Source organism: Bombina bombina, chromosome 5, assembly GCF_027579735.1.
Source record: "Bombina bombina isolate aBomBom1 chromosome 5, aBomBom1.pri, whole genome shotgun sequence".
NCBI lineage: Eukaryota > Metazoa > Chordata > Amphibia > Anura > Bombinatoridae > Bombina > Bombina bombina.
Genome location: NC_069503.1, coordinates 431,645,825 through 431,672,953, shown reverse-complemented (window position 1 = coordinate 431,672,953; position 27,129 = coordinate 431,645,825). Strand labels below are relative to the sequence as shown.

The following is a 27,129-nucleotide window of genomic DNA, read 5'->3' as shown; positions in this document are numbered from 1 at the left end:
AATATAAGAACTAAAACTACCACCAATAGTAAGAGTGCAAATTAAATTACGCAATCAGTTTCACATCACTATATGAACTCATATCAGTAAGAACAGTATTTGCAATAAAAGGAACACTAAAGTCAAAATTAAAGTCACTTCCACTAAGAAAATGCGCACAATCTTCTATGCGCACACTTTCTGAGTCACCAGCTCCTACTGAGCATGTGCAAGAATTTAGTGTATACGTATATGCATTGGCTGATTGCTGTCACATGATACAGGGGGAAGGAAAATGAAACGGACTGAAATTTTTACAGTGCTTTTACATTGTCTTATTATATTGGTTGATTATGCAATTCTATTGTATTTAAAATAATGTTAAACCCAAAGAAGTTACTCTCATACTTACGAAAGATCTATATTTAAAAATACATAAAAAAATATGCTTTATATATAAAAAAAAAAAAAGTTATAGCCGTTTCAATTGGATCTTGCAACTAATCAGAAGAGACATTTATCTCTATGGACAGCTTGATCATTGGCCTATAAGGACAATTTAAATGGTTCAAATGACAAACAGTGATGCCTCACAAGCATTAAAAAAAATATTTACAGGGCAAATATGTCCATTATAAGATCAAATTAATTAATTAAATATTTAAATGCTTTAAAACAGCCTTGTTTGGATGTGGTAAAGGAAATATACTATATGTGTATATATATATATATATATATATATATATATATATATATATATATATATATATATATATACACATAGACATATAGTATGAGAACAATTCACTGTATTTGTGAGCTCCTCCCGAAGGTCCGGTATGTAGATGCAGACCCGGCACAATGGAGAGTGGGCGGGGGACACACCCCCTGTAAGGATCCAGAGGATAGGCTGCAACTTCAGGCGTGTCTGCCACACACGCCCCAAACAGAGACAATGTATGAAATACAAAAAATTTCAAGTAGCGCTCTATAATGCTGGATTATCGCTCAATAATACTAAGAGCAAAAAGGTAGAGAAATAATAATAATAATTCTCCAGGCAACAAAATATAAAAATAGACGACTTTATTGACGACTGATAAAAAGGACATAAAACAAGATGTCCTACGACAAAGCCAGCAGTGACTCTAGCAATCAGGTAAGTGAGCTGATCCCCATGCAGACATGTTTCGTGCGCATGCGCACTTGTTCACTGCTTACCTGGGGATCAGCCCATCCACCTATTTAAGGCTGAGCTTGTTCACAACGTCACTATGATCTGATACCTGATTGGATACCGACATCTACAAGACTAACAAGCTTGGTTTAATTCACATCAAATAACAGAAGAGGATAAGCTAAAATGTCTTTAAAATGAATATCATAGATTGGTATATAGCTCCTAATAAATATGAAATGTTTACAAGAAACAGTTACTACAGCTATTATATCTATGGCAGGATAGAGCTTACCTCTAAATGTCAGATACAGAGGAACACAGCATAATATACAATTGTTTTTCAAACAAAGATCATGACTGAAAGAGAAAAACCCAAATCTCAATAAGGATGATTAATGCCACATCTGAACATTAGTTTAAAATATCATTGTCAATGATTTTAAGAAATTGTATTAGAACTATGATTATTGATATTTAAGTGAACACATCCACGGCACGTCTTATATTTAACCCCTCAGGTTCACTAGTTTGTAATGTAAACATCCAAAAGATTTCCTTTTTGTTAAGTAATGTTTCCCTGTTACCTCCTCTTCTCCATCTAGTGATATGATTAATGCCCTGTATTTTTAGAGATGAAACATCTGAGTTGTCTTATTTTAAAGTGTCTCGATATTGGAGTGTCACTATCCTCATCTTCAATTGACCTAAGATGTTGCAAAAACCTGTCTTTGAGGGACCTTTTAGTTTTCCCTGCGTATTGTACTTTACAAAGTTCACAGGTAAGAAGATAAACAACATGTGTTGTGGCACAGTTGATGAAGAATCTAATATCATATTCCATATTAGTTCATTCTTGGGAATGAACTCACACTCCCAAGAGAGCTAAAACTTTAGCTAACTACCTATCCCCTTCCGATATAAAACCTACAAAAAACAAATGCTGGCTTAAACAAAAGCAGGGATGTTTTAAATGCAGACGTCCCATCTGCAAAACATGCAATTTTATAAACGAGGGTAACAAATTAATTTCCAGCACAACTAATATGGAATATGATATTAGATTCTTCATCAACTGTGCCACAACACATGTTGTTTATCTTCTTACCTGTGAACTTTGTAAAGTACAATACGCAGGGAAAACTAAAAGGTAAAAATACAGGGCATTAATCATATCACTAGATGGAGAAGAGGAGGTAACAGGGAAACATTACTTAACAAAAAAGAAATCTTTTGGATGTTTACATTACAAACTAGTGAACCTGAGGGGTTAAATATAAGACGTGACCTCACTTAAATATAAGACGTGTTCACTTAAATATCAATAATCATAGTTCTAATACAATTTCTTAAAATCATTGACAATGATATTTTACACTAATGTTCAGATGTGGCATTAATCATCCTTATTGAGATTTGGGTTTTTCTCTTTCAGTCATGATCTTTGTTTGAAAAACAATTGTATATTAGGCTGCGTTCCTCTGTATCTGAAATTTAGAGGTAAGCTCTATCCTGCCATAGATATAATAGCTGTAGTAACTGTTTCTTGTAAACATTTCATATTTATTAGGAGCTATATACCAATCTATGATATTCATGTTAAAGACATTTTAGCTTATCCTCTTCTGTTATTTGATGTGAATTAAACCAAGCTTGTTAGTCTTGTAGATGTCGGTATCCAATCAGGTATCAGATCATAGTGACGTTGTGAACAAGCTCAGCCTTAAATAGGTGGATGGGCTGATCCCCAGGTAAGCAGTGAACAAGTGCGCATGCGCACGAAACATGTCTACATGGGGATCAGCTCACTTACCTGATTGCTAGAGTCACTGCTGGCTTTGTCGTAGGACATCTTGTTTTATGTCCTTTTTATCAGTTTGGAATAAAGTCGTCTATTTTTATATTTTGTTGCCTGGAGAATCATTATTATTATTTCTCTACCTTTTTGCTCTTAGTATTATTGAGCGATAATCCAGCATTATAGAGCGCTACTTGAACTTTTTTGTATTTCATACATAACTATCTCTTTTCATTCTTTTTATGTATGAACATAAACAAAAATAATTAGGACAATGTAAGAAGAGAATTTAACTGAGCGTCAGAAGCTGTTCTAGACCCTATGCCATGGGATTGCCATCAAATGTGATCAAAATAGCTCATCACCCTGTGATACTCAGTTCTGCATTTGACATTTGAATCCTACTATCTCCTTTCCACCTCACCTTGTCCCTATATGTTTTCCTAGTCAGCTCATTTAGTTCCACACTAACCTACAATACCATTTTAGGGCACACGGTCTGTAGGGTAGGGAGTATTAAACAGCAGACAGAGCCGTCTGTAAAATGTAGGGCTTCAATGGTACAATAATGATTTAGGAGAGCCAAACAAAATACTGCAACATCTGTCAAACATATAACACATATTTTGGATATTTACAGTGTACAAATGACATTGCTTACTATAAACTGTATAGAAAATTAAAAGGAATACAAACCTCTAGCTGCAAGTAATACTTCGCCTTAAGTTCAAAATATGGCCTGTACAGACAAAAGGAAATACAAAGGTTATTGCAAAACAATCACTGTGATAAAACTTATACAGAGAAGAGTTAAACTGCACACCCATTTATTTCACAGGAAGCAAAACACCAGCATATAAAAAAGTCTGTTAGCTATGAGGCTGTTGCAGCCATATAATGAAGTATAGTTAGGGTCGATTAAACAAACCATCACCAACATGTTTCTAATAACAATAAAAAAATTGAGATTTCACTTTTTTTTTTTTTCACAAAAAGTTTTAAATCCGAATACCCAATAAAATGCTTAATTTTGAGTAGTAAATTAAACGGTTATATTATATATTAGGCAACTCTTCTTGTAACTTTACTCTAAAAATCATGTTTTTTTCCATGCTTCTACATCAGATGGAAGATCAGAAGAAGAGAAGACAGAAAAGAAGACGGAAGAAGATGAAATAAGATGGAAGAAGAGGTCAGCCCCAGAGAAGCGCCACCATGAACCTGTAGCTGCCCTCCTAAGGAGCCAGATTCCAGTTTGGTGAGTGCCAACTTTTGGGGTTTAGCAGTAGTTTTTTTGTTTTACGTTGGGTGGGTTTTGTAGTTTTAGGATATGGTTTTTTGAGGGGTTTTTTTTAACAAAAGAGCTTGATAGTTGATGGCCTTTTCAGAGCATCTCATTTAAGGACTGGGTTTTTTTCTGTTTCACAAAAGAGCTTAATCGCTGATGCAGCATTGTGAAAAGGACAACTCTCCTTCAGATGCCTGCAGTGAAACCAAGGTTCTAAAATGGCTGCACCCATAATGCATGAAATGTATTTAGTGTTTAATTTTTATTTTTTTTTGGGAGAAGAAATTTATATACCAGCACTGAACACTATGGTATTTTGCTTCACAAGGAAATCAAAAAATATTAACGTGCAAAGCAGACTAGAGTTCATGAAGTTATTTTTATGTAACAAAATGTGTTGGATGGTTAATAAAAATGTATTTTTATTTTATTCATGCATAATAACTATTAATATCTATAATTGTGAAGATTGTTTACAACTGTCAAGAAATCCACATTTCTGTATGTTGAATAAGCATTTTAGATTTGGATGTTTCTCGATATACATAAAAAGTATTTTTGAGCTTTTGAATCAGTTATTTATTAGTTTTAATAATATTATGGCTATTAAGGGACATGAAACACCTTTTTTTATTCTTTCATGGTTCAGATAGAGCAAGAATTTTTAAACAAAGTTCCAATTTACTTTTGTTATTAAATCTGCTTCACACATTGGGTGAGCCAATTACAAGAGACATATGTGCAGCCACCAATCAGCAACTAGCTCCCACAAGTGCATTGCTTTTCCTAAGCCTACCTAAGTATGCTTTTGAACAAAGGATACCAAAAGAACAAAGCAATTATTTATTTACTCACCCTTTTATATAGAAATATGCATAAATGGACATTTAGATCAATATATTTTCTTGTATAGTATTTAGAAACGTTTTCCAATGTTGATGTGACTTATTTAAATTGTATGCCTATCACTCCTCATTATTGAACCCTAGAATCCATTTATCCTAGTAACTAGATGGTCTTATTGTTTCATTTACATGGCTTCTACGTCTTTGTACCCTCAGGCTCCTGAATCAATACCATAGAAATCCTTGGTGTTTAATGGTCTCATATGCTTCAGCTGTGAATCTGAAAGCAAAGTAGTACAATGTCTGAATAATAAAATAGCACAAGTCATTAGATATTTTACTGGCAGAAATAGAGTGGTAAAAATAGATCTCACTTGCACACATGAGGAGCCTCTGAGCCATGCTGTCCCAGAAGACTTATTACCACATTAACAAGACTTCTATATTTAGTTTGTAACTGAAAAATGTCTAGAATACAAATGAAATGTAAATAAACCCCATGATATAATGGAAATTGTTGCTTGATTTGCATTGACATAAACCTTTTTCCATTTTATATATAATGCCTAAATTCACAGAATAAAAGGAAAGTAACTATATTAAACCATGATTTTAAGTTAAAGGGACAGGCTACACTAAAATTGTTATTGTTTAAAAACATAGATAACACCTTTACTACCCATTCCCCAACTTTGCACAACCAACATTGTTAGATTAATATACTTTATAACATTTAAACTTCTAAATTTCTGCCCGTTTCTAAGCCACTATAGGCAGCCTCTTAATCACATGCTTTTTTATTTGCTTTTCACAACAGAAGACTGCTAGTTCATTTGGGCAATATAGATAACATTGTGTTCATGCCCAAGGAGTTATTTAAGATTTAGCACAACACAGTACTAACTGCAAGTCAATAGATAATAAATATAAAGATATGTGATCAGGTAGCAGTCTGCAGAGGCTTAGATACAAGGTAATCACAGATGTAAAAAGTATATTAATAGAACAGTGTTGGTTATGCAAAACTTGGGAATGGGTAATAAAGGGATTAGCTATCTTTTAAAACGATAACAATTCTATTGTAGACTGTCTCTTTAACATATCAATAGAAATGCAATTAATGTTCTCCCCTCTAGGGAGAAATGATTTTTTCAGAAATGACAATGTCCATAAATGGCCTGGTATTATACTGCCAAGTTTGTGGAACAGTATGGTGAACACTGAGGCTCAATTTATCAGGAAGCTGATATGGGGCAATTCTCTTACACAATGCCGCTACATAATACAATTTTGTAATCTGGTGCAACCTATTTGAAACACTAATGGAGGATTTATAGCTGCTACTTATGTTCGTGAGGACCAGCGAATCCCTGCCCAGAAGTGCCCCAAACTGCCTCTTCTACTTCCCAGGTCATCATGATTCTATCTCCTGAACCCAGAACCATAAAATAAAAATGTTGGGATATATTTTAATGTTTCTAGTAGAAGTGAGTTAAAAATAATGTAAGGGAACCCAACGACCCAATGCCTAAAGTACTAAAGAGGTAAATATGTAACACATTAGAGCAAACATGAGAATTGTAGCATTCAGTTTATGAATAATTACAAGATAAATATAATCATCTACTGAAATCCATTTTCTTTGCTTCTTTCTGCAGCAGCATTCAGTAAACTAAAGCTATGAGCAATCTTACTTTTATAAAATAAATTAAAAGAGCAGGGGATTAAAGAAGGCAATAGGTAAATACTCCACTCTCACACACTGTGTTACAATAGAACATGGAGAGAAGTGTAGTTTTAGAGCTGGCAAATAGCTCAATATTTCTGTGGAACAAATGCAAAAATGTCCATATTTCATGTGTAAACATTCAATTTAATAAAATTAAATTATCTCTACTTAGCTTATTGTACAACCCCAATTCCGGAAAAGTTGGGACAGTATACAAAAAAAAACAACAATAAAAAGAGTCTCACTTGAAAATTCAATTCACCCTATACTATATTAAAACACATTATTAACACATTATTTGATGTTTTACCTTTTGAATTTAATGTATTTTTGGAAATATACACTGCAACAAGCCAAAAAAGTTGGGACAGTTGATTGTTTACCACTGTGTAACATCACCTTTTCTTTTAATAAAACTTATTAAGTGTTTGGGCTGCTGGGCACTAAAGACACCAGTTGGTTAAACGTTTAGCAAGCTGAACTTTCCCCCACTCATCCTTTATGCATGTCTTCAGCTGCGCCACTGTACGGGCCTTTGTTGCCTTATTTTGTGCTTCATAATGCACCACACATTCAGGACTGAGGGCAGGCAGGCCATGCTAGCAACCGCACTCTCTGCTTACACAACCATGCACTTGTAATCAAGGCAGAATGTGGTTTGGTGTTGTCCTGCTGGAAAAATCAGGGGCGTCCTTGGAAAAGACAACGTCTGGATGGCAGCATATGTTGCTCCAAAATTTATACATATCTTTCTGCCTTAATGGTTTGCTCACAGATGTGCATGTTACCCATGCCATGGGCACTGACACACCCCCATACCATGACAGACGCTGGCTTTTTGACGTGATGCTGATAACAGCTTGGATAGTCCTTTTACTTTTTGGCCCAGAGAACACGATGACTATTTGAAATGTTGACTTGTCGGACCACAAAACACGATTCCCCTATGCTACTGTCCATCTCAGATGAGACCAAGCCCAGAGAAGTCGCTGCGCTTCTGGAAGTGTTGATGTATGGCTTCTGCTTTGCATAGTAAAGCCTTAACTTGTATCTGTGGATGCAGCGGCAAATGGTATTGACTGACAAAGGTTTACCAAAGTATTCCTGAGCCCATGTCAGGATATCCATTACAGACTCATGATGGTTTTTGAGACTGTGACATCTGAGGGATCAGAGATCAAGTGCGTTCAGAAGTGGTTTTTCGGCCTTGCCCTTTATGCACAGAGATTTGACTGGATTCCTTGAATCTTTTAATTATATTGTGAACTGCCCAAAATCCTACTGATTTGTCTTTGGGGAATGTTGTCCTCAAAGTGTTGGAATATTCGCTGATGCATCTATTTGGCAGATTGTCAATCCTCAACCAATCCTTACTCTTGAAGAACGAGGCATTTTTTGGGGGCTCCTTTTATACTATGATTACATGATTGCCTCACCTGTTTCACATCACCTTCTTATTTCAACTTGTCACAACGCTATAAGTCCTAAATTGCCCCTGTCCCAACTTTTTTGGAACTGTCAGGGTATCTGTGAAGTAACCTTAAATAAACTACGGATGTATCATAGAATCTAATATTTCATTTAGCTAATACCTACTATGAATTGATTTAGCTGCATTGCGAACAAACATTGGAATGGGTGATATCAACCCCTCCCTTTTGCTCTCAACTACAGACTTGTAGAACAAAAGAAATATAGACAAGACTTCTAAAGAAAAACAAACATTGGTCCCAAATTATAAGAGATAATGTCACATCTAAAGGGCCTTTGATCATGGTCTCAGAAGAGAGAGAACTTCTAAAGAATTATTGCTGGATAGCCTTCCCAGACTGAAATCTCTAAATTAATTTAGCCAAAGAAATTCATTATTTAGATCACAGGAACCCCTGGAAGGAACAGATGGTCCGTCTGCAAGAATAAGGGAATATACAAATTTGCTCAGAGGATACATCTGTCCTCATCTAAGTGTTAAATTGTCCCTGCTGAGATCTGATACACATTCTCTGTTGAGAAGGCATCTGAACTCAAGTTACCTACAGCACATGAGAAATCCTCATAATAATTTAAAATACACAGATCATATTTAAAACATCTGTATATATATATATATATATATATATATATATATATATACATACATACACACATACACATACATATATGTATATATATATATATATATATATATATATATATATATATATATATATAATATATATGGAGAGAGAAAGAGATCTGAAAATTATACTATATTAAATATATATATATATATATATATATATCTATTGTATTGAATAATAACTGCATTGGTATATATAAATATTGACCCATTTATTTCAAGATAAACACATTTTCTTTGTTTTCCAGAAATCTAGTGAAAATTACAAGGAAAAACTGATGTGAAAATGAGATTTCTAAACAAGATGTCCTATGAATATTGATAATAAACATGAATCTATGCACTCAAAAATTATTAGAAACGTGAATATGCTGTATTTATTTAAGATGCAATACAATACCAGGATGTTGAATGCTATGATTCTGTGAAGAAGGATGGTTAACAGTGAGCTGCTTATTAATATGATTAATAGAAGTATAATCATATTTAATATTAAAATAATCAGAGAGAATGACACATATATGTTGGCCAGATAAGTTTATTAATACTGAAAATTATAGTAAATAAAATAAACATTTTATAGGTTAGATAATTAAACTGTAGCAGCATTGATGGTAAAACTGCATTTCTGTTTATCTGCTGCCATCTATGGTTCAAAAATGGTATTGCAGCCAAAAGGCATTTGGCTGCTCAGGGAGGCGTTTCCCAAAATAACCTATGAGATGTTCAGATCCGAAAGCGAATCAGAGACAAGCATCGAAGGGCATATCATCCCAGTTTCACAAATGTGATATAACCTCATGCAAGAGGATAGGAGAGAGCTGTCTGTTTGCTAAATTTTTGACTGATAACTTTGCTGCCATATTGGGACACAGTCACTATAAGCAAAATTGGTATACCTTTTATTATCCATATTGCAATACCTTTATTCATATGAGGTGAAACAAGAAATTCTGGAAACTGAAACATTGATTTGGTTATTTGAGGTAAAGTATACTCGATTGATAAATATATATATATAATATTTAAATCAAATGTATTTGGTAACTATAACTAGACTGCAGTTAGTAATTTTAAAATGGCATAATTTGTATTTTAAGCTCATGTTCACAGTCCTGTGTAGTTTAACTAGTCATATTTAGTGCTAAGTAATTGATATTTGCAACTGTATATATATTTTAGAACTTGCCTTAATTGTAGCTAAAATAAGATTTATTTCAGCTCAGATAAATTGGCTGTTTGCATTAATAATATATATAACTTCTGGTGTTTTCATTAGAGTTATATAAAATAATTTGTGGGCTAAGTAGCTTAATTATATTTGTCTGGAAGTTAACAATCCATAGCAAAAACAAGAAGGAGGAACGGATGCCCAAAAAGTAAAATAAAAAGTTCTTTATTTTGACAAGTAGTTAAAAGTTGCAAAATGGGGCAACAGTGAAGAAAACAGGTGTAAGACAGGCGAGACACCATGGGCTTACATGTTTCGACGCTTAGCTAAGCGTCGAAACATGTAAGCCCATAGGTGTCTCGCCTGTCTTACACCTGTTTTCTTCACTGTTGCCCCATTTTGCAACTTTTAACTACTTGTCAAAATAAAGAACTTTTTATTTTACTTTTTGGGCATCCGTTCCTCCTTGTTTTTGCTATGGCTTAACACCATATTACGGATACCCTCTCAACTATAGCCCTGCTTGTTGTCATCCCGGGTGAAGACTGTCACGCCCCCCGACACTCACGCACGCACACGCTGAATGCCGAAGAGAGCAATTTGGAAAACAGCCAACAGCCAACTCTTACGGATTGCCGTCTGTCTTTTTACTCTGCCTTTCCACAGGGACACCAGCGCAGATGCGGACGCGTTTGCATACGCCGAAGATAGGCTCCGGCTAGCACGCATTTTGGAGTCTCCCAGGTGGTTATTGGAGTTCTTTACACAGACGGACGGCTCACCCCCGGGTGGGTGAAGACAATTAGTCTACTAGCTGAGCGGTGAGTGGGGGTCATTTGGACTGAAGTCCCGGGACCAACATTTCTCTGTTTTGTGAGATATTTCAACTCTCTATGTGAACTGTCATTTTTCCAGCATAGACACATATCAGCAAGTGTACAAACCCTCCCTTCTTACTACTTCAGTTAACAATCCATACCTTGGTATCTCATTGAGGTATTTTAATGCAACTCTGATTTGGGATGAATAAGGTAATTTGTAAAGGTATATTTTTATGATCTTTGTATAAAATATTGTAACAGTTTAAGCTTGTATAGTTTGATTCATAATCTGGTTCCTATAAATATAATTCAATGTGTTTATAACTTTAACTAATATAAAGAATTTAGGAATAAAATGTTGATTTTAATTGTTTCGAATATGGATTTTATTGGGGGTTTGTTTTAAAGAATAATTATTAAATAAATTGTATTATAACCCTGCTATATACTGACAGAACATGTTGCAGTTATCAGATTTGAAATGAATGTATATTTTAAAAAATATATTAAATTCACAATGTAAAACATCAAACAATGTGTTAATAATTAGTTTTAATATAGTACAGGGTGAATTTAATTTTCAAATTACTCTTTTTTTATATGGTTGGGGTTGTACATTCAAAAGCACATGATTCTAAAGATGCTTAACCCCCTTAAAAACTCCAGTGTTTTCCAAAGGAACAGCTCTACCATACATTTGCATTCCCCTTTGCATTCCTCCTGTATCAGTTATGTGTTGGTTGTAAACATGCTTGCAGGTAATCCAGAGAGCTAGCAGTCAGGCATTATAACAATGTATTGTTATTAATCAGAATGAATATAACTCAGTATTTACATTCAGATGGCACTATATAGAAGTAACTTTAGCCATTGTAAAGGTACATGAAATTCAAGCTTTTCATTGCCTTTTCAATTTACTTATATGATCACATTTGCTTTGTTCGCTTGGTATTCTTTGTTGAAAAACAAACCTAGTTAGTCCCAGGAGCAGCCATGCACTACTGGAAGCCGATTGGTGGTTACACAACATGCCTCTTGTAATTGGCTCACTAGATGTGTTGGGTAGCTCCCACTAGTGCATTGCTGTTCCGGGGTGGACTTTAATTGTGTTTTTAACCCCTTTGTGGTTTCATACAAGCAATGTGGCAATAAAAAAATGTTCCAACACATTCAAATGTTTTCTTTTGCCTTTTTTTGTTCCTGTAATTGGATAAAGAAGATTCTTCCATAAAAAGCACATTGGCAAATAGTTTACTTTCAGTTTTTAATAGTAAGCTGCAGGAGTTTAGTGCAGGGAATCCTTTATTTGGAATATCTCTATTAAATCAGGATTTTGAAAAACACAGACACTGATTATTTTGCAGTTAAGGATATTCTGATTCTGTAAACTGAGGTAAAAAAGCTGCTGACACTAAATCTCTATAAGCTGTAGAAGTAAAGTAGCTCCAAATAATGCTAGCTTTATAGTTTATAACGGCCAACAAAACCTAGTCAAGATGACTTTTCATAAGTAGTGGCATTTGCTTACACTAGATCAACAGATAGATCTTCAGACAGACAGACGGATATTCAATAAATCAAAACAAAAATCTAAACTGAAAAAATACAAATAAATTAAAATGTATCAAGGTGACAGGAACAATCCTACAGACTTATCCCAACCACACAATAAGCAACGGATACACAAAAGCAAGCAGGAATAAGGCTCATTGTGTGTGTTGCAATACAGAAAGACATGAAAAATGCAAATAGTGTAGGACAGGAAAGTGATTAAAGGGACATCAACAACTGGACAAAAATGCTGGATAGAATGATGTGTTCAAAGAAAAAAATTAGTCTGTTTAATTAAATTAGCCTGTTTAAATATTGAAGAAAAAAGTGTAAAGTTTTAGAATCCATAAAGCAGTGGTAACAGCCATGTTGTAACTTAAGTTTCTTTCTTTGCTGAGACCAATTAGGGACAATTATAAATGACTTCAGTGTGTAACCAATGGCTCTGTGTCAATATAGCAGTGCTAAGTTTTGAGCCTGCACTTCTGCTTTTAAGAGGAATTGGAAAGACCACAATTAAATTACTGGAAAAGAAAACAAAATAAATACACATATTCCATAAACACATAGCTTTATACATTTAATATAGTTTAATGTGCCTATAAAAAGTCACATTGAGGCTACAGGGTCTTAGGCTGGACAATTCTGCTAGTTGTTCCTTACTTTGACTTGTTTATGGTCCTCTTTAGCTTCTTCTCCAGCTGTTTCATTCTACTGATTGCAGCATTGTATTTAGCAGCTGTTTCCTTGTGCACAAGCTCACTCCTCGTCTTCTTCTGTTCTTCCTCCATAACCTTGAAAAGAAAACAGAGTATAAATAAATATATACCCTACATCAGGACAGGCAACACCCGACCCTCTGTTAAAGGGATACAAAACCCACATTTTTTTCTTTCATGATTCAGATAGAGCATGCAATTTTAAATAACTTGCTAATTTACTTCTATTATCAATTTTCCTTTGTTTTCTTGGTATCTTTTCTTGAAATGCAGGGATGTATACTTAGGATCTGGCCCATTTTTAGAGCACTATATGGCAGCAGTTTTGCAAGAATGTTTTCCATTTGTAAGAGCACTAGACGGCAGCACTATTCCTTGCCATGTAGTGCTCCAGAAACCTACTTAGGTATCTCTTCAACATGCAATATCATTGGAATGAAGCAAATGTGATAATAACATAATTTATGCTTACCTGATAAATTCCTTTCTTCTGTAGTGTGATCAGTCCACGGGTCATCATTACTTCTGGGATATTACTCCTCCCCAACAGGAAGTGCAAGAGGATTCACCCAGCAGAGCTGCATATAGCTCCTCCCCTCTACGTCACTCCCAGTCATTCGACCAAGGACCAACGAGAAAGGAAAAGCCAAGGGTGAAGTGGTGACTGGAGTATAAATTAAAAAATATTTACCTGCCTTAAAAACAGGGCGGGCCGTGGACTGATCACACTACAGAAGAAAGGAATTTATCAGGTAAGCATAAATTATGTTTTCTTCTGTTAAGTGTGATCAGTCCACGGGTCATCATTACTTCTGGGATACCAATACCAAAGCAAAAGTACACGGATGACGGGAGGGATAGGCAGGCTCTTTATACAGAAGGAACCACTGCCTGAAGAACCTTTCTCCCAAAAATAGCCTTCGATGAAGCAAAAGTGTCAAATTTGTAAAATTTGGAAAAAGTATGAAGCGAAGACCAAGTTGCAGCCTTGCAAATCTGTTCAACAGAGGCCTCATTCTTGAAGGCCCAAGTGGAAGCCACAGCTCTAGTAGAATGAGCTGTAATTCTTTCAGGAGGCTGCTGTCCAGCAGTCTCATAAGCTAAACGAATTATGCTACGAAGCCAAAAAGAAAGAGAGGTAGCGGAAGCTTTTTGACCTCTCCTCTGCCCAGAGTAAATGACAAACAGAGAAGACGTTTGTCGAAATTCCTTAGTTGCCTGTAAGTAAAATTTTAGAGCACGGACTACATCCAGGTTGTGCAGTAGACGTTCCTTCTTTGAAGAAGGATTTGGGCATAAAGAAGGAACAACAATCTCTTGATTGATATTCCTGTTAGTAACTACCTTAGGTAAGAACCCAGGTTTAGTACGCAGGACTACCTTATCCGAATGAAAAATCAAATAAGGAGAATCACAATGTAAGGCTGATAATTCAGAGACTCTTCGAGCCGAGGAAATAGCCATTAAAAATAGAACTTTCCAAGATAACAACTTTATATCAATGGAATGAAGGGGTTCAAACGGAACGCCCTGAAAAACATTAAGAACAAGGTTTAGACTCCATGGTGGAGCAACAGTTTTAAACACAGGCTTAATCCTGGTCAAAGCCTGACAAAAAGCCTGGATGTCAGGAACTTCTGACAGACGTTTGTGTAACAGAATGGACAGAGCTGAGATCTGTCCCTTTAATGAACTAGCAGATAAACCCTTTTCTAAACCTTCTTGTAGAAAAGACAATATCCTAGGAATCCTAACCTTACTCCAAGAGTAACCTTTGGATTCACACCAATATAGGTATTTACGCCATATCTTATGGTAAATCTTTCTGGTAACAGGTTTCCTAGCCTGTATTAAGGTATCAATAACTGACTCAGAAAACCCACGTCTTGATAAAATCAAGCGTTCAATTTCCAAGCAGTCAGCTTCAGAGAAGTTAGATTTTGATGTTTGAAGGGACCCTGTATCAGAAGGTCCTGTTTCAGAGGTAGAGACCAAGGTGGACAGGATGACATGTCCACCAGGTCTGCATACCAAGTCCTGCGTGGCCACGCAGGTGCTATTAGAATCACTGATGCTCTCTCTTGTTTGATTCTGGCAATCAATCGCGGAAGCAACGGGAAGGGTGGAAACACGTAAGCCATCCTGAAGTCCCAAGGTGCTGTCAGAGCATCTATCAGGACTGCTCCTGGATCCCTGGATCTGGACCCGTAACGAGGAAGCTTGGCGTTCTGTCGAGACGCCATGAGATCTATCTCTGGTTTGCCCCAATGTCGAAGTATTTGGGCAAAGACCTCCGGATGAAGTTCCCACTCCCCCGGATGAAAAGTCTGACGACTTAAGAAATCCGCCTCCCAGTTCTCCACTCCCGGGATGTGGATTGCTGACAGGTGGCAAGAGTGAGACTCTGCCCAGAGAATTATCTTTGATACTTCCATCATAGCTAGGGAGCTTCTTGTCCCTCCCTGATGGTTGATGTAAGCTACAGTCGTGATGTTGTCCGACTGAAACCTGATGAACCCCCGAGTTGTCAACTGGGGCCAAGCCAGGAGGGCATTGAGAACTGCTCTCAATTCCAGAATGTTTATTGGCAGGAGACTCTCCTCCTGACTCCATTGTCCCTGAGCCTTCAGAGAATTCCAGACGGCACCCCAACCTAGAAGGCTGGCGTCTGTTGTTACAATTGTCCAGTCTGGTCTGCTGAATGGCATCCCCCTGGACAGATGTGGCCGAGAAAGCCACCATAGAAGAGAATTTCTGGTCTCTTGATCCAGATTCAGAGAAGGGGATAAGTCTGAGTAATCCCCATTCCACTGACTTAGCATGCACAGTTGCAGTGGTCTGAGGTGTAAGCGTGCAAAGGGTACTATGTCCATTGCCGCTACCATTAAGCCGATTCCCTCCATGCATTGAGCCACTGACGGGTGTTGAATGGAATGAAGGGTGTGGCAAGCACTTTGAAGTCTTGTTAGCCTGTCCTCTGTCAGGTAAATCTTCATTTCTACAGAATCTATAAGAGTCCCCAGGAAGGGAACTCTTGTGAGTGGAACGAGTGAACTTTTCTTTTCGTTCACCTTCCATCCATGTGAACTTAGAAATGCCAGCACTAACTCTGTATGAGACTTGGCAGTTTGAAAGCTTGAAGCTTGTATCAGAATGTCGTCTAGGTATGGAGCTACCGAGATTCCCCGCGGTCTTAGTACCGCCAGAAGAGCACCCAGAACCTTTGTGAAGATTCTTGGAGCTGTAGCCAATCCGAATGGAAGAGCCACAAACTGGTAATGCCTGTCTAGGAAGGCAAACCTTAGGTACCGATAATGATCTTTGTGAATCGGTATGTGAAGGTAAGTATCTTTTAAATCTACAGTGGTCATGTACTGACCCTCTTGGATCATAGGTAAAATTGTCCGAATAGTCTCCATCTTGAACGATGGAACTCTTAGGAATTTGTTTAGGATCTTTAAGTCCAGGATTGGTCTGAAAGTTCCCTCTTTTTTGGGAACCACAAACAGATTTGAGTAAAACCCCTGTCCCTGTTCCGATCGTGGAACTGGATGGATTACTCCCATTAACAAGAGCTCTTGTACGCAGCGTAGAAACGCCTCTTTCTTTGTCTGGATTGTTGACAATCTTGACAGATGAAATCTCTCTCTTGGAGGAGAGTATTTGAAGTCCAGAAGGTATCCCTGAGATATTATCTCTAGCGCCCAGGGATCCTGAACATCTCTTGCCCAAGCCTGGGCGAAGAGAGAAAGTCTGCCCCCCACTAGATCCGATCCCGGATCGGGGGCCCTCAATTCATGCTGTCTTAGGGGCAGCAGCAGGTTTCCTAGTCTGCTTGCCCTTGTTCCAGGACTGGTTAGGTTTCCAGCCTTGTCTGTAGCGAGCAACAGCTCCTTCCTGTTTTGGTGCAGAGGAAGTTGATGCTGCTCCAGCTTTGAAATTACGAAAGGAACGAAAATTAGACTGTCTAGTCTTGGCTTTGGCTTTGTCCTGAGGCAGGGCATGGCCTTTACCTCCTGTAATGTCAGCGATAATCTCTTTCAACCCGGGCCCGAATAAGGTCTGCCCTTTGAAAGGTATATTAAGCAATTTAGACTTAGAAGTAACATCAGCTGACCAGGATTTTAGCCACAGCGCCCTGCGTGCCTGAATGGCGAATCCTGAATTCTTCGCCGTATGTTTAGTAAGATGTACTACGGCCTCCGAAATGAATGAATTAGCTAGTTTAAGGACTCTAAGCCTGTCCGTAATGTCGTCCAGAGTAGCTGAACCAATGTTCTCTTCCAGAGACTCAATCCAGAATGCCGCTGCAGCCGTGATCGGCGCAATGCATGCAAGGGGTTGCAATATAAAACCTTGTTGAACAAACATTTTCTTAAGGTAACCCTCTAACTTTTTATCCATTGGATCTGAAAAAGCACAGCTATCCTCCACCGGGATAGTGGTACGCTTAGCTAAGGTAGAAACTGCTCCCTCCACCTTAGGGACCGTTTGCCATAAGTCCCTTGTGGTGGCGTCTATTGGAAACATTTTTCTAAATATCGGAGGGGGTGAGAACGGCACACCGGGTCTATCCCACTCCTTAGTAACAATTTCAGTAAGTCTCTTAGGTATAGGAAAAACCTCAGTACTCGTCGGTACCGCAAAATATTTATCCAACCTACACATTTTCTCTGGTATTGCAACTGTGTTACAATCATTCAGAGCCGCTAACACCTCCCCTAGTAATACACGGAGGTTTTCCAGTTTAAATTTAAAATTTGAAATATCTGAATCCAGTCTGTTTGGATCAGAACCGTCACCCACAGAATGAAGTTCTCCGTCCTCATGTTCTGCCACCTGTGACGCAGTGTCTGACATGGCCCTAATATTATCAGCGCACTCTGTTCTCACCCCAGAGTGATCACGCTTACCTCTTAGTTCTGGTAATTTAGCCAAAACCTCAGTCATAACAGTAGCCATATCCTGTAATGTGATTTGTAATGGCCGCCCAGATGTACTCGGCGCTACAATATCACGCACCTCCCTCTGAGCGGGAGATGTAGGTACTGACACGTGAGGCGAGTTAGTCGGCATAACTCTCCCCTCGTTGTTTGGTGAAATTTGTTCAATTTGTACAGATTGACTTTTATTTAAAGTAGCATCAATACAGTTAGTACATAAATTTCTATTGGGCTCCACTTTGGCATTGCAACAAATGACACAGGTATCATCCTCTGAATCAGACATGTTTAACACACTAGCAAATAAACTTGCAACTTGGAAATACAATTCAATTAGAATAATATTAAAACGTACTGTGCCTTTAAGAAGCACAGAAGATCTATGACAGTTGAAAATTAATAAATTGAAACAGTTATAGCCTCAATCCTTGTAAACAACACAACTTTAGCAAAGGTTTAATCCCATTAGCAAAGATAACAAATTCTGAAAGCAGGAAACAAATTACAGAATAAACGTTTTTTATCTCAGTCAAACTATAATTCTCACAGCTCTGCTGAGAGAAATTACCTCCCTCAAAATAAGTTTTGAAGATCCCTGAGCTCTGTAGAGATGAACCGGATCATGCAGGGAATACAAGGAGTTGCTGACTGAAATATTTGATGCAGTAAAAGCGCCAAAAAAACGGCCCCTCCCCCTCACACACAGCAGTGAGGGAGAACAGAAACTGTCAGAAAAACAGATTAAGCAACTGCCAAGTGGAAAAATAGTGCCCAAACATTTATTCACTCAGTACCTCAGTAAATGAAAACGATTTTACATTCCAGCAAAAACGTTAAACATAATCTCTAGTTATTAAACAGCTTTATGTATTTCTTACAGTGTAATTCTAGTGAAATACCATTCCCCAGAATACTGAAGTGTAAAGTATACATACATGACATTATATCGGTATGGCAGGATTTTCTCATCAATTCCATTGTCAGAAAATAAAAACTGCTACATACCTCTATGCAGATTCATCTGCCCGCTGTCCCCTGATCTGAAGTTTACCTCTCCTCAGATGGCCGAGAAACAGCAATATGATCTTAACTACTCCGGCTAAAATCATAACAAAAACTCTGGTAGATTCTTCTTCAAACTCTGCCAGAGAGATAATAACACACTCCGGTGCTATTTTAAAATAACAAACTTTTGATTGAAGATATAAAACTAAGTATAATCACCATAGTCCTCTCACACATCCTATCTAGTCGTTGGGTGCAAGAGAATGACTGGGAGTGACGTAGAGGGGAGGAGCTATATGCAGCTCTGCTGGATGAATCCTCTTGCACTTCCTGTTGGGGAGGAGTAATATCCCAGAAGTAATGATGACCCGTGGACTGATCACACTTAACAGAAGAAATAAGTGAATTGGAAACTTGTTTTAAATGGTGTGCTCTGTCTGAATCACAAAATACATTTCTTGGGGTTTTATATCCCTTTAACAGTGCATGTGAGTATATAACCCTCTTTATCAGGGTATCAGGAGTTTACTATAAACAATATTTTGTTGTTGTACATCAGGTCACCAGCTACAGTTATTCTGCTATCACAAGTGGCATTTCATTGGTACAGTATAGTGACTGGCAACATGTTCAGAGAGGCAGTGTCACTGCTGATATACACAGTTACAGGGTCATTAAACACTAAATAAATGTTAGATAGAATGATGGATACAAAGCAAACATTTGCATTTTTTAAACTTTTACATAAGTGTAAAGATATAGGCCTCAATTCTCTAAAGCTCTCTGATCTGGTGAGAAATTGAGATCGATTTATCTTATTACGTAGCATTATATATGTGAAGGAAAACCACCTGCATTGCAATAAAATGTTTTTGTTTTTTTTTGTTTGTTTTTTATTTATATTTCTCTCCATGCCAGTTTTTAATCAATAGGCTTTTAGTTCCCTTAAAGCAATTGGTGCCACCATATTGTAACCTAGGTTGATTTTTCAGCTGAAGCCAATTAGGAACAGTTTTAAGTGGATCACTAGAGTATACAACCAATGACAGTACAGGAATATTAGAGTGTAAAGTAAGGAATCTGAATTTCCATTTTTTACTAATAACTATATTAAGAGGACAAAATAAATAAATTATATTGAAACATTTTTAATAAATATAATATAAATATTTTAAATTATGTTTTAAAAGTGTTAACAAGTGTTTATTTGTTGTCTCTAAGAGAGAGCATTGTTCCTGGGCAAAGAATAAACATTAAATTTTTCTCAACTTACATGCAAATGAAACCACAGTGAAAGAAAGAAATGCATTAAAGGGGCATGAAACCCACATTTTTTCTTTCATGATTTAGAAAGAGAATGTATTTTTAAACATCTTTCTAATTTACTTATATTATCTAATTTGTTTTATTCTCTTGATATTCTTTGCTGAAAAGCATAGCTAGAAATGCTCAGTAGCTGCTGATTGGTTGCTGCACATAGAAGCCTTGTGTGATTGGCTCACCATGTGCATTGCTTTTTCTTCAACTAAGGATATCTAAAAATTGAAGCAAAATAAATAATAGAAGTAAATTGTTATGTTGTTTAAATTTCTAGTCTCTATCTGAATCATGAAAGAAAGATTTTGGGTTTAGTGGCCCTTTAACAAAAAAATAGCATTTTAAATTTTAACACAGAAATAGCCTTTTAAATACTGATCAGAAAATCAGGATAATCCCCAGTGGCGTCACTAGGGTTGGTGTCACCCGGTGCGGTAAGTTATGGTGTCACCCCCCCCCCAGAAAGCAGACACGCACAAAAACACAGGCAAACACACATACAAACACTCAGACACACTTAAAACATACTCAGATGCATACACAAACACTCGGAAACACACTCAGACACACACACAAAAACACACACACAAAAACACTGAGACACACACACACACACACACAAAAACACACACACAAAAACACTGAGACACACACACACAAAAACTCAGACACACACATACAAAATATGTAAACTGCACTGCATTAATTATAAAGCTCATGCCTAGAGCTGCTCCCTGGCTCAGCAGAGCATCAAATGAAAGATAAACAGAGCACTCTAAAATAAACCACTGAAGAAAAGTTTTAGGTGCAAACTATGAAAATTCTGCTCTCTGACTCTGTTCCAAGTCTGTCAGTGCACAGCCCCGGCCTGCGTGCCTACCGCTTCTTATGGCCAATCACCTCTGCACTCTGCCCACCCCCAGACCCCCGCCCGCCCTCCTACCTGTTCAGTGTGCACTTAGTGTACCGTAACCGTAATGGTCTGGTGGGCATCATACATGGCTCCTTCACTTTAAAGACAGTGTCAAACAGTCATGCGGTCAGGTGCCAGGTATCCCCTCATGATTTGCCAGTTCCCGTTTAGAGAGACAGCACAGCAGTGAGTGACTCCACTGCTCCACATGTCACTGAGCAGTGAGCACAGATAGGCAGGCAGGTTTAGGCTAGCAGCGCAACTTTGCAAGCCCCACAGCATGCCCACAACATTCATAGCGAAATTGGGCAGGGGAGAAGCAAAGTACAAACAAGCAAAAGCAGCCAGGAAATCTATTTGTTGAAATTGCAGCACTGGCTCAAGGGGTAAAAAAATTGTGTGTCTACATCTTCCCCAGTCCCACCAATGTTCACAAATGTCAGCCCCTCTAATAAAAAAAAGCTATGCATCTCAACATTGTATTTCTTTGAATTTCAATAAAATTAAAAAAAAAAAAAAAAAAAAAAAATTTTTTTTTTTTTTTTTTTTTTTTGGTGTCACCCCCTGGTGGGTGTCACCCGGGTGCGGCCCGCCCCCCCCGCCCCCCCCTAGTGACGCCACTGATAATCCCTGAACTCACAAATATGACTCTGAAAAGGGCTTCTATGAAGGACAAATTCTCAGCTAGTAAACCCAGAGGAACATCTGGCCTATTTCTGTTGGTAATAACTATTTTTATTTTTTACTAGCATACTTTTGCATTAGAAAATCCTGTAACTACACCAGAAAGTGACAAAGAGTTGATATGACAAGAGACTGATATATGTATTAGTTAGACCAATAAATACAATGCAATTAGAAAAGAAATGTGAGAACACGCAAGGAAAATCTAAGGTAACTGAGAACAAATTACACTGCAGTGAAACAGATGCCCAATTGATTTTCCAATTCATCTCCAATTAATCTCATCTGTCAATTGTTCTGTAAAAACAATAACTTCATCACTGTCCTCTCTGCATTAAAGGGCTCTTCATAGATGTTTAAAGGGACAGTCTACTTAAAAATAGTTGTTTAAAAAGATATATAATCCCTTTATTTCCCATTCCTGAGTTTTGCATAACCAACAATGTTATATTAATATACTTTTTACATCTATGATTAACTGTATCTAAGCCACTGCAGACTGCACCTTATCTCAGTGCTTTTTAAAATATTTCATTTTAGCCTACCAGTGCTGGTTATTGTATAACCAGTATCATTCTCCACGGGCGTAAGGAGAATGTCATCTATATGGCACACATGAACTAGCTCTATCTGTCTGTTGTGAAATATTTAAAAAGCTCATAAAAAGCACTGAGATAATAGGTGGTCTGCAAGGGCTTAAGGTTATTAAGTATATTAACCCCTTAAGGATTGGGCATTTCAGACTAAAACTTCCCCAAAAGACCAGAGCAATTTTAGCATTTTTGCAATCACTACATTTAAACAGTAATAGAGCCTTTTTTATATTTACCTATCAAAACTATATATTTTTTTTTAGTAGAAAACCCAAAGTATTGATCTAGGCCCATTTTGGTATATTTCATGCCACCATTTCATCGCCAAATACGATCAAATAAAAAAAAATATTCACTTTTTCACAAACTTTAGGTTCCTCACTGAAATTATTTACAAAAAGCTTGTGCAATCATGGCACAAATGGATGTAAAGCTTCTCTGGGATCCCCTTTGTTCGGAAATAGCAGACATATATGGCTTTGCCATTGCTTTTTGGTAATTAGGCCACTAATTGCAGCTGCGCATCACACTTTTTATTCCCAGCAGTGAATGGGGTTAATCAGATAGCTTGTAAGGTTAATTTTAGCTTTAGTGTAGAGATTACCCTCCCACTTGACACTTCCCACCCCCTGATCCCTACCTGATCCCTCTCAAACAACTCTCTTCCCTCCCCACCCCCAATGGTCACCCCCATCTTAAGTACTGGCAGAAAGTCTGCCAGTATGAAAATATAAGGCCTTTTTTTTTTAAATAAAATATTTTTCTATTTTCTGCAGTGTAGGATCCCCCTTACCCTTCAACCTCCTTGATCCCCCACAAACAGCTCTCTAAACATCTCCCCTCTAACTGATACCTGCCATCTTAGGTACTGGCAGCTGTCTGCCAGTACCCAGTTTGTTCTAATTTTTATTTATTTTTTTATTTAAAAAAAAACATTTTTTTCTGTAGTGTAGCTGCCCCCTCCGTCCCTCATTTACCCTCTCCACCTCCACTATCATATACCTAACCTCTAATCCGCCCTCCACAATAGGATCCCCCTCTACCTACTTCTCCCTCCTCCCCCTCCCCCCTCCTCCTTCCCGCCCCCCTCCAGTGATCGCACAACCGCCTCCCTCGTCCAATGCAGAGGGGGCCACAGAGTGTAACTCTGCCGTCTATTTCTGCACTGCCCCAATCGTGGGGTCCCGGTCAACCACAGAACAGCAGGACACCCGCTAACTTTACCCCTGGTCGCTCCAGTGACCCTTTGTCCCAGAGCTCCGCACTTTTGGGGATTGGTAGCCCCTTTGGAGGACAAGAGGTGGGGGAATTACCGGAGGGGAGCTCCTTTGGGAACCGGGGGTTTTGAACACCCCTACCCCTATAACTTCAAACGGACTGTATCTCCGGTCCCCAGTAACGAATCATGCCGCTTTTTGGACTGTGGCATCTGGGGACCAAGAGCTTTCAAATGACACATGGGAGGTGTCACTGCTCCCCTAGGATCACCCAGAAACCGCCACCCCTGGGTCCTGGGATTCTTAGGGACTGTGGCTGCTATGGAAGCGCTGGTCTGTCTAGAGGGGCGAGAATGATGGGAAAATTGTGGGATTGTCCAGTGTCTTATCAAGATGAGCTTTGTGTAAAAAGGAGTGTGTGTTTTCCAATAAAATCACTTCTTCTCCGCTACATAGCGGCCCCTTGTCTGGGGGAGGAAGGATCCTCTGGCAGAGCTACCTACTGGTGCTGTCGGGCATCAGGGGTGGCTACAGGCTGTGGTCACTTGCCAGCTACATAGCTGCAGGACCCGTTTGGTGGAGCTACCCAGCCAAGGTAGTCGGGGTGTCACAGAAGTGTAATAGAAAGTTGTTTAAAATTGCATGCTCTATCTGAACCATGAAAGAACATTTTCGGTTTCATATCCCTTTATAAGAAAATGTACAGTGTGTGCATGAAGAGTTTATACATATTGTTCCATTATTTATTTCTGATTAGTATTAATTAGCTGCTCAGGATTTTGCTGTTAGGTATCAACTTAAAGGGACAGTCTACACCAGAATTTTTATTATTTTAAAACATAGATAATCCCTCTATTACCCATTCCCCAGTTTTGCATATCCAACACAGTTATATTAATATATGTTTTACCTCTGTGATTACCTTGTATCTAAGCCTCTGCAGATTGCCCCTTATCCCAGTGCTTTTGACAGACATGCAGTTTAGCCAATCAGTGCAGACTCCTAAAATAACTCCACGGCAGTGAGCACAATTTTTATCTATATGACACACATGAACTAGTACTGTCTTACTGTGAAAAACTTTCAAAATGTTGTGAGCTAAGAGGTGGTTTTCAACAGTTTAGAAATCAGTTTGAGCCTACCTAGGTTTTGCTTTTCAAAAATACCATCAAGGGAACAAAGCAAATTTGATGATAAAAGTAATTTGGAAAGAGGTTTAAAACTGTATGCCCTATCTGAATCATGAAAGTTTAATATTGAATAGACTGTCCCTTTAATACATTGTTGACAGCACTGTGGTTGCTATAGTTACCAATTTCACAGCAATTATACTGTTGTATACAGCAAGCGTGAAAACCTAATATGTGTGTTTGAAACTGGGAAGTCCAAACTTTCTATGAGGGATCAGTGAACAAATTTGACAAATTCTAAAAATCAATGAGCTAGACTATAAGTGGCATGCTATTTAGTGTTCCTGCTCGAGCATATAAACTGCTAGAAGTGATCTTATTGGGCATGCACGTTAACACGCATTTACAACGCATTACAACTGTTGAAAGTAAAAGTTTTGCACATGAACGAAACCCAATGCGCTTACATTCAGGACCTTATAATATCGCAACAATGCTAACTTTACCACTTGTGCGCTAACCCGACAGCAGTTATTAATATTTCACATTACACTGTTCTGCACACACAGGACATCGTTATTTTTATTTTAAATACATATTTTTATACATCTCTGTATATACAGTACCTATACATCTAGTCCTATCATTAAAAATTATTATAGGAGGTACTTAAAAATTCTAAAGCCATAGAATATATATATTTTAATTATTTTTTTACAGTATCTATATTTTTAAAAAAAGAATCATTTTTTTAATATTTAATATTTACATAACATGCCTTAAGATAACTGATTTTTGATGTGCGCTAAGCGGACACCGTGTTAAACCTAAAGAATGAAACCCCAAGCATGTTACAAATATTTTACATTCCTTTGATCTGCACATAGAATTTTTTTTCCATTATAAAATATATATTTCTATATATATCTCTGATAATGTCAATGTAAAATATAGATCTATACTTATATATCTAAAGGAATAGACATATAGGTGTGGACAGATATATAAGCTATAGAAATATGTATTTAAAATAAAAATAACATTGTCCGGTATGTGAAGAACATTGGAATGTGAAATTTACAGTAAATACAAAATACATTATTAAACATTATTATAGAATTATTATTTAGACACTTTGCTGTCAAATACATATACCTTTGCATAATTATAAACATTTTTTATTAATATTTTTATGACTATTTTTTATCAGATAGTGTTATATGAGTGTAACAGTTTATTTTAATGTATTTATGTTGTGTTTGGTGCAACTTTTATTTTATCCCTAACCCTTTACGCAAGGTCATGCTAACTTGATGTACATTAAATTCAGTTGCGCTAGAGCAAACACGTTTACTTTCCTCTTAAAGCTCCTACAATATTCTTATATTGTGAGCTAATATTAGCACACCACTTGTAATCTAGCCCATTATCTACTAATGTAATACAAGGGAAAAAAAGCATATGTTATATCCTAGAGCTTAAAGGCATACCATAAACAAAATAGCTGGACTGTATATAGGGTTAAACTACCATCTGTTCACGGACCACATTTGTTCTAAAGCTTTTTTAAGTTTGTTTGTTTATTTATTTATGTTTGTGGGAGATGCAGCAAATCAGATTCCACGCCGTCTGCTCCATACAGAGAAATCAGAACAACTCCTGCTATAAGAAATAATATTACTGGGTTGCCAGTGTGTAAATGTTTGTGAATATGTAGCCTAGCTATAACGTTTATGAACTGCATTGTTAACTATACACTGAACAAGATGTGTGGTATCCCTTTCTAACTCTGTACATAAAAGTATTAACACAAATTTTAGGTTAATTTTTTGCTCATTTGCATATACAATATATCCCATCAAATTCACTAGTTTATTATAAAAAATGATCCCAATGTACAATGTATATAACATTCAAATATATTTTGTAGTGATTAGTATGTTAAGCAAAACCTTCACCCATTCAACAATTATAAACATCTAGAAACTGAGAAAATTTAAATGACACGTGAAGTATTATGCAGCTAAAATATTTTCAAAAACACATTTACACAAACTATATTGTGATAGAAGTCTCCGCCTACAATTTATAATCTGGTATATACCACCTTTACACAAGGTGATTTACATG

At 37.2% G+C, this 27,129-nt stretch overlaps 1 protein-coding gene across 1 annotated transcript in view; it reads right to left on the bottom strand.

Moving 5' to 3' along the window:
- The window catches only part of SH3BP5 (SH3 domain binding protein 5), a 257,965-nt gene that overhangs the window by 7,516 nt on the left and 223,320 nt on the right, over nt 1-27,129 (bottom strand). The window contains exons 5-6 of the mRNA XM_053714281.1: nt 13,142-13,272; nt 3,651-3,693 (exon numbers count right to left, since the gene is read on the bottom strand). Coding sequence (XP_053570256.1) covers nt 3,651-3,693; nt 13,142-13,272 — 174 coding nt within the window. The remainder of the gene's footprint in view (nt 1-3,650; nt 3,694-13,141; nt 13,273-27,129) is intronic.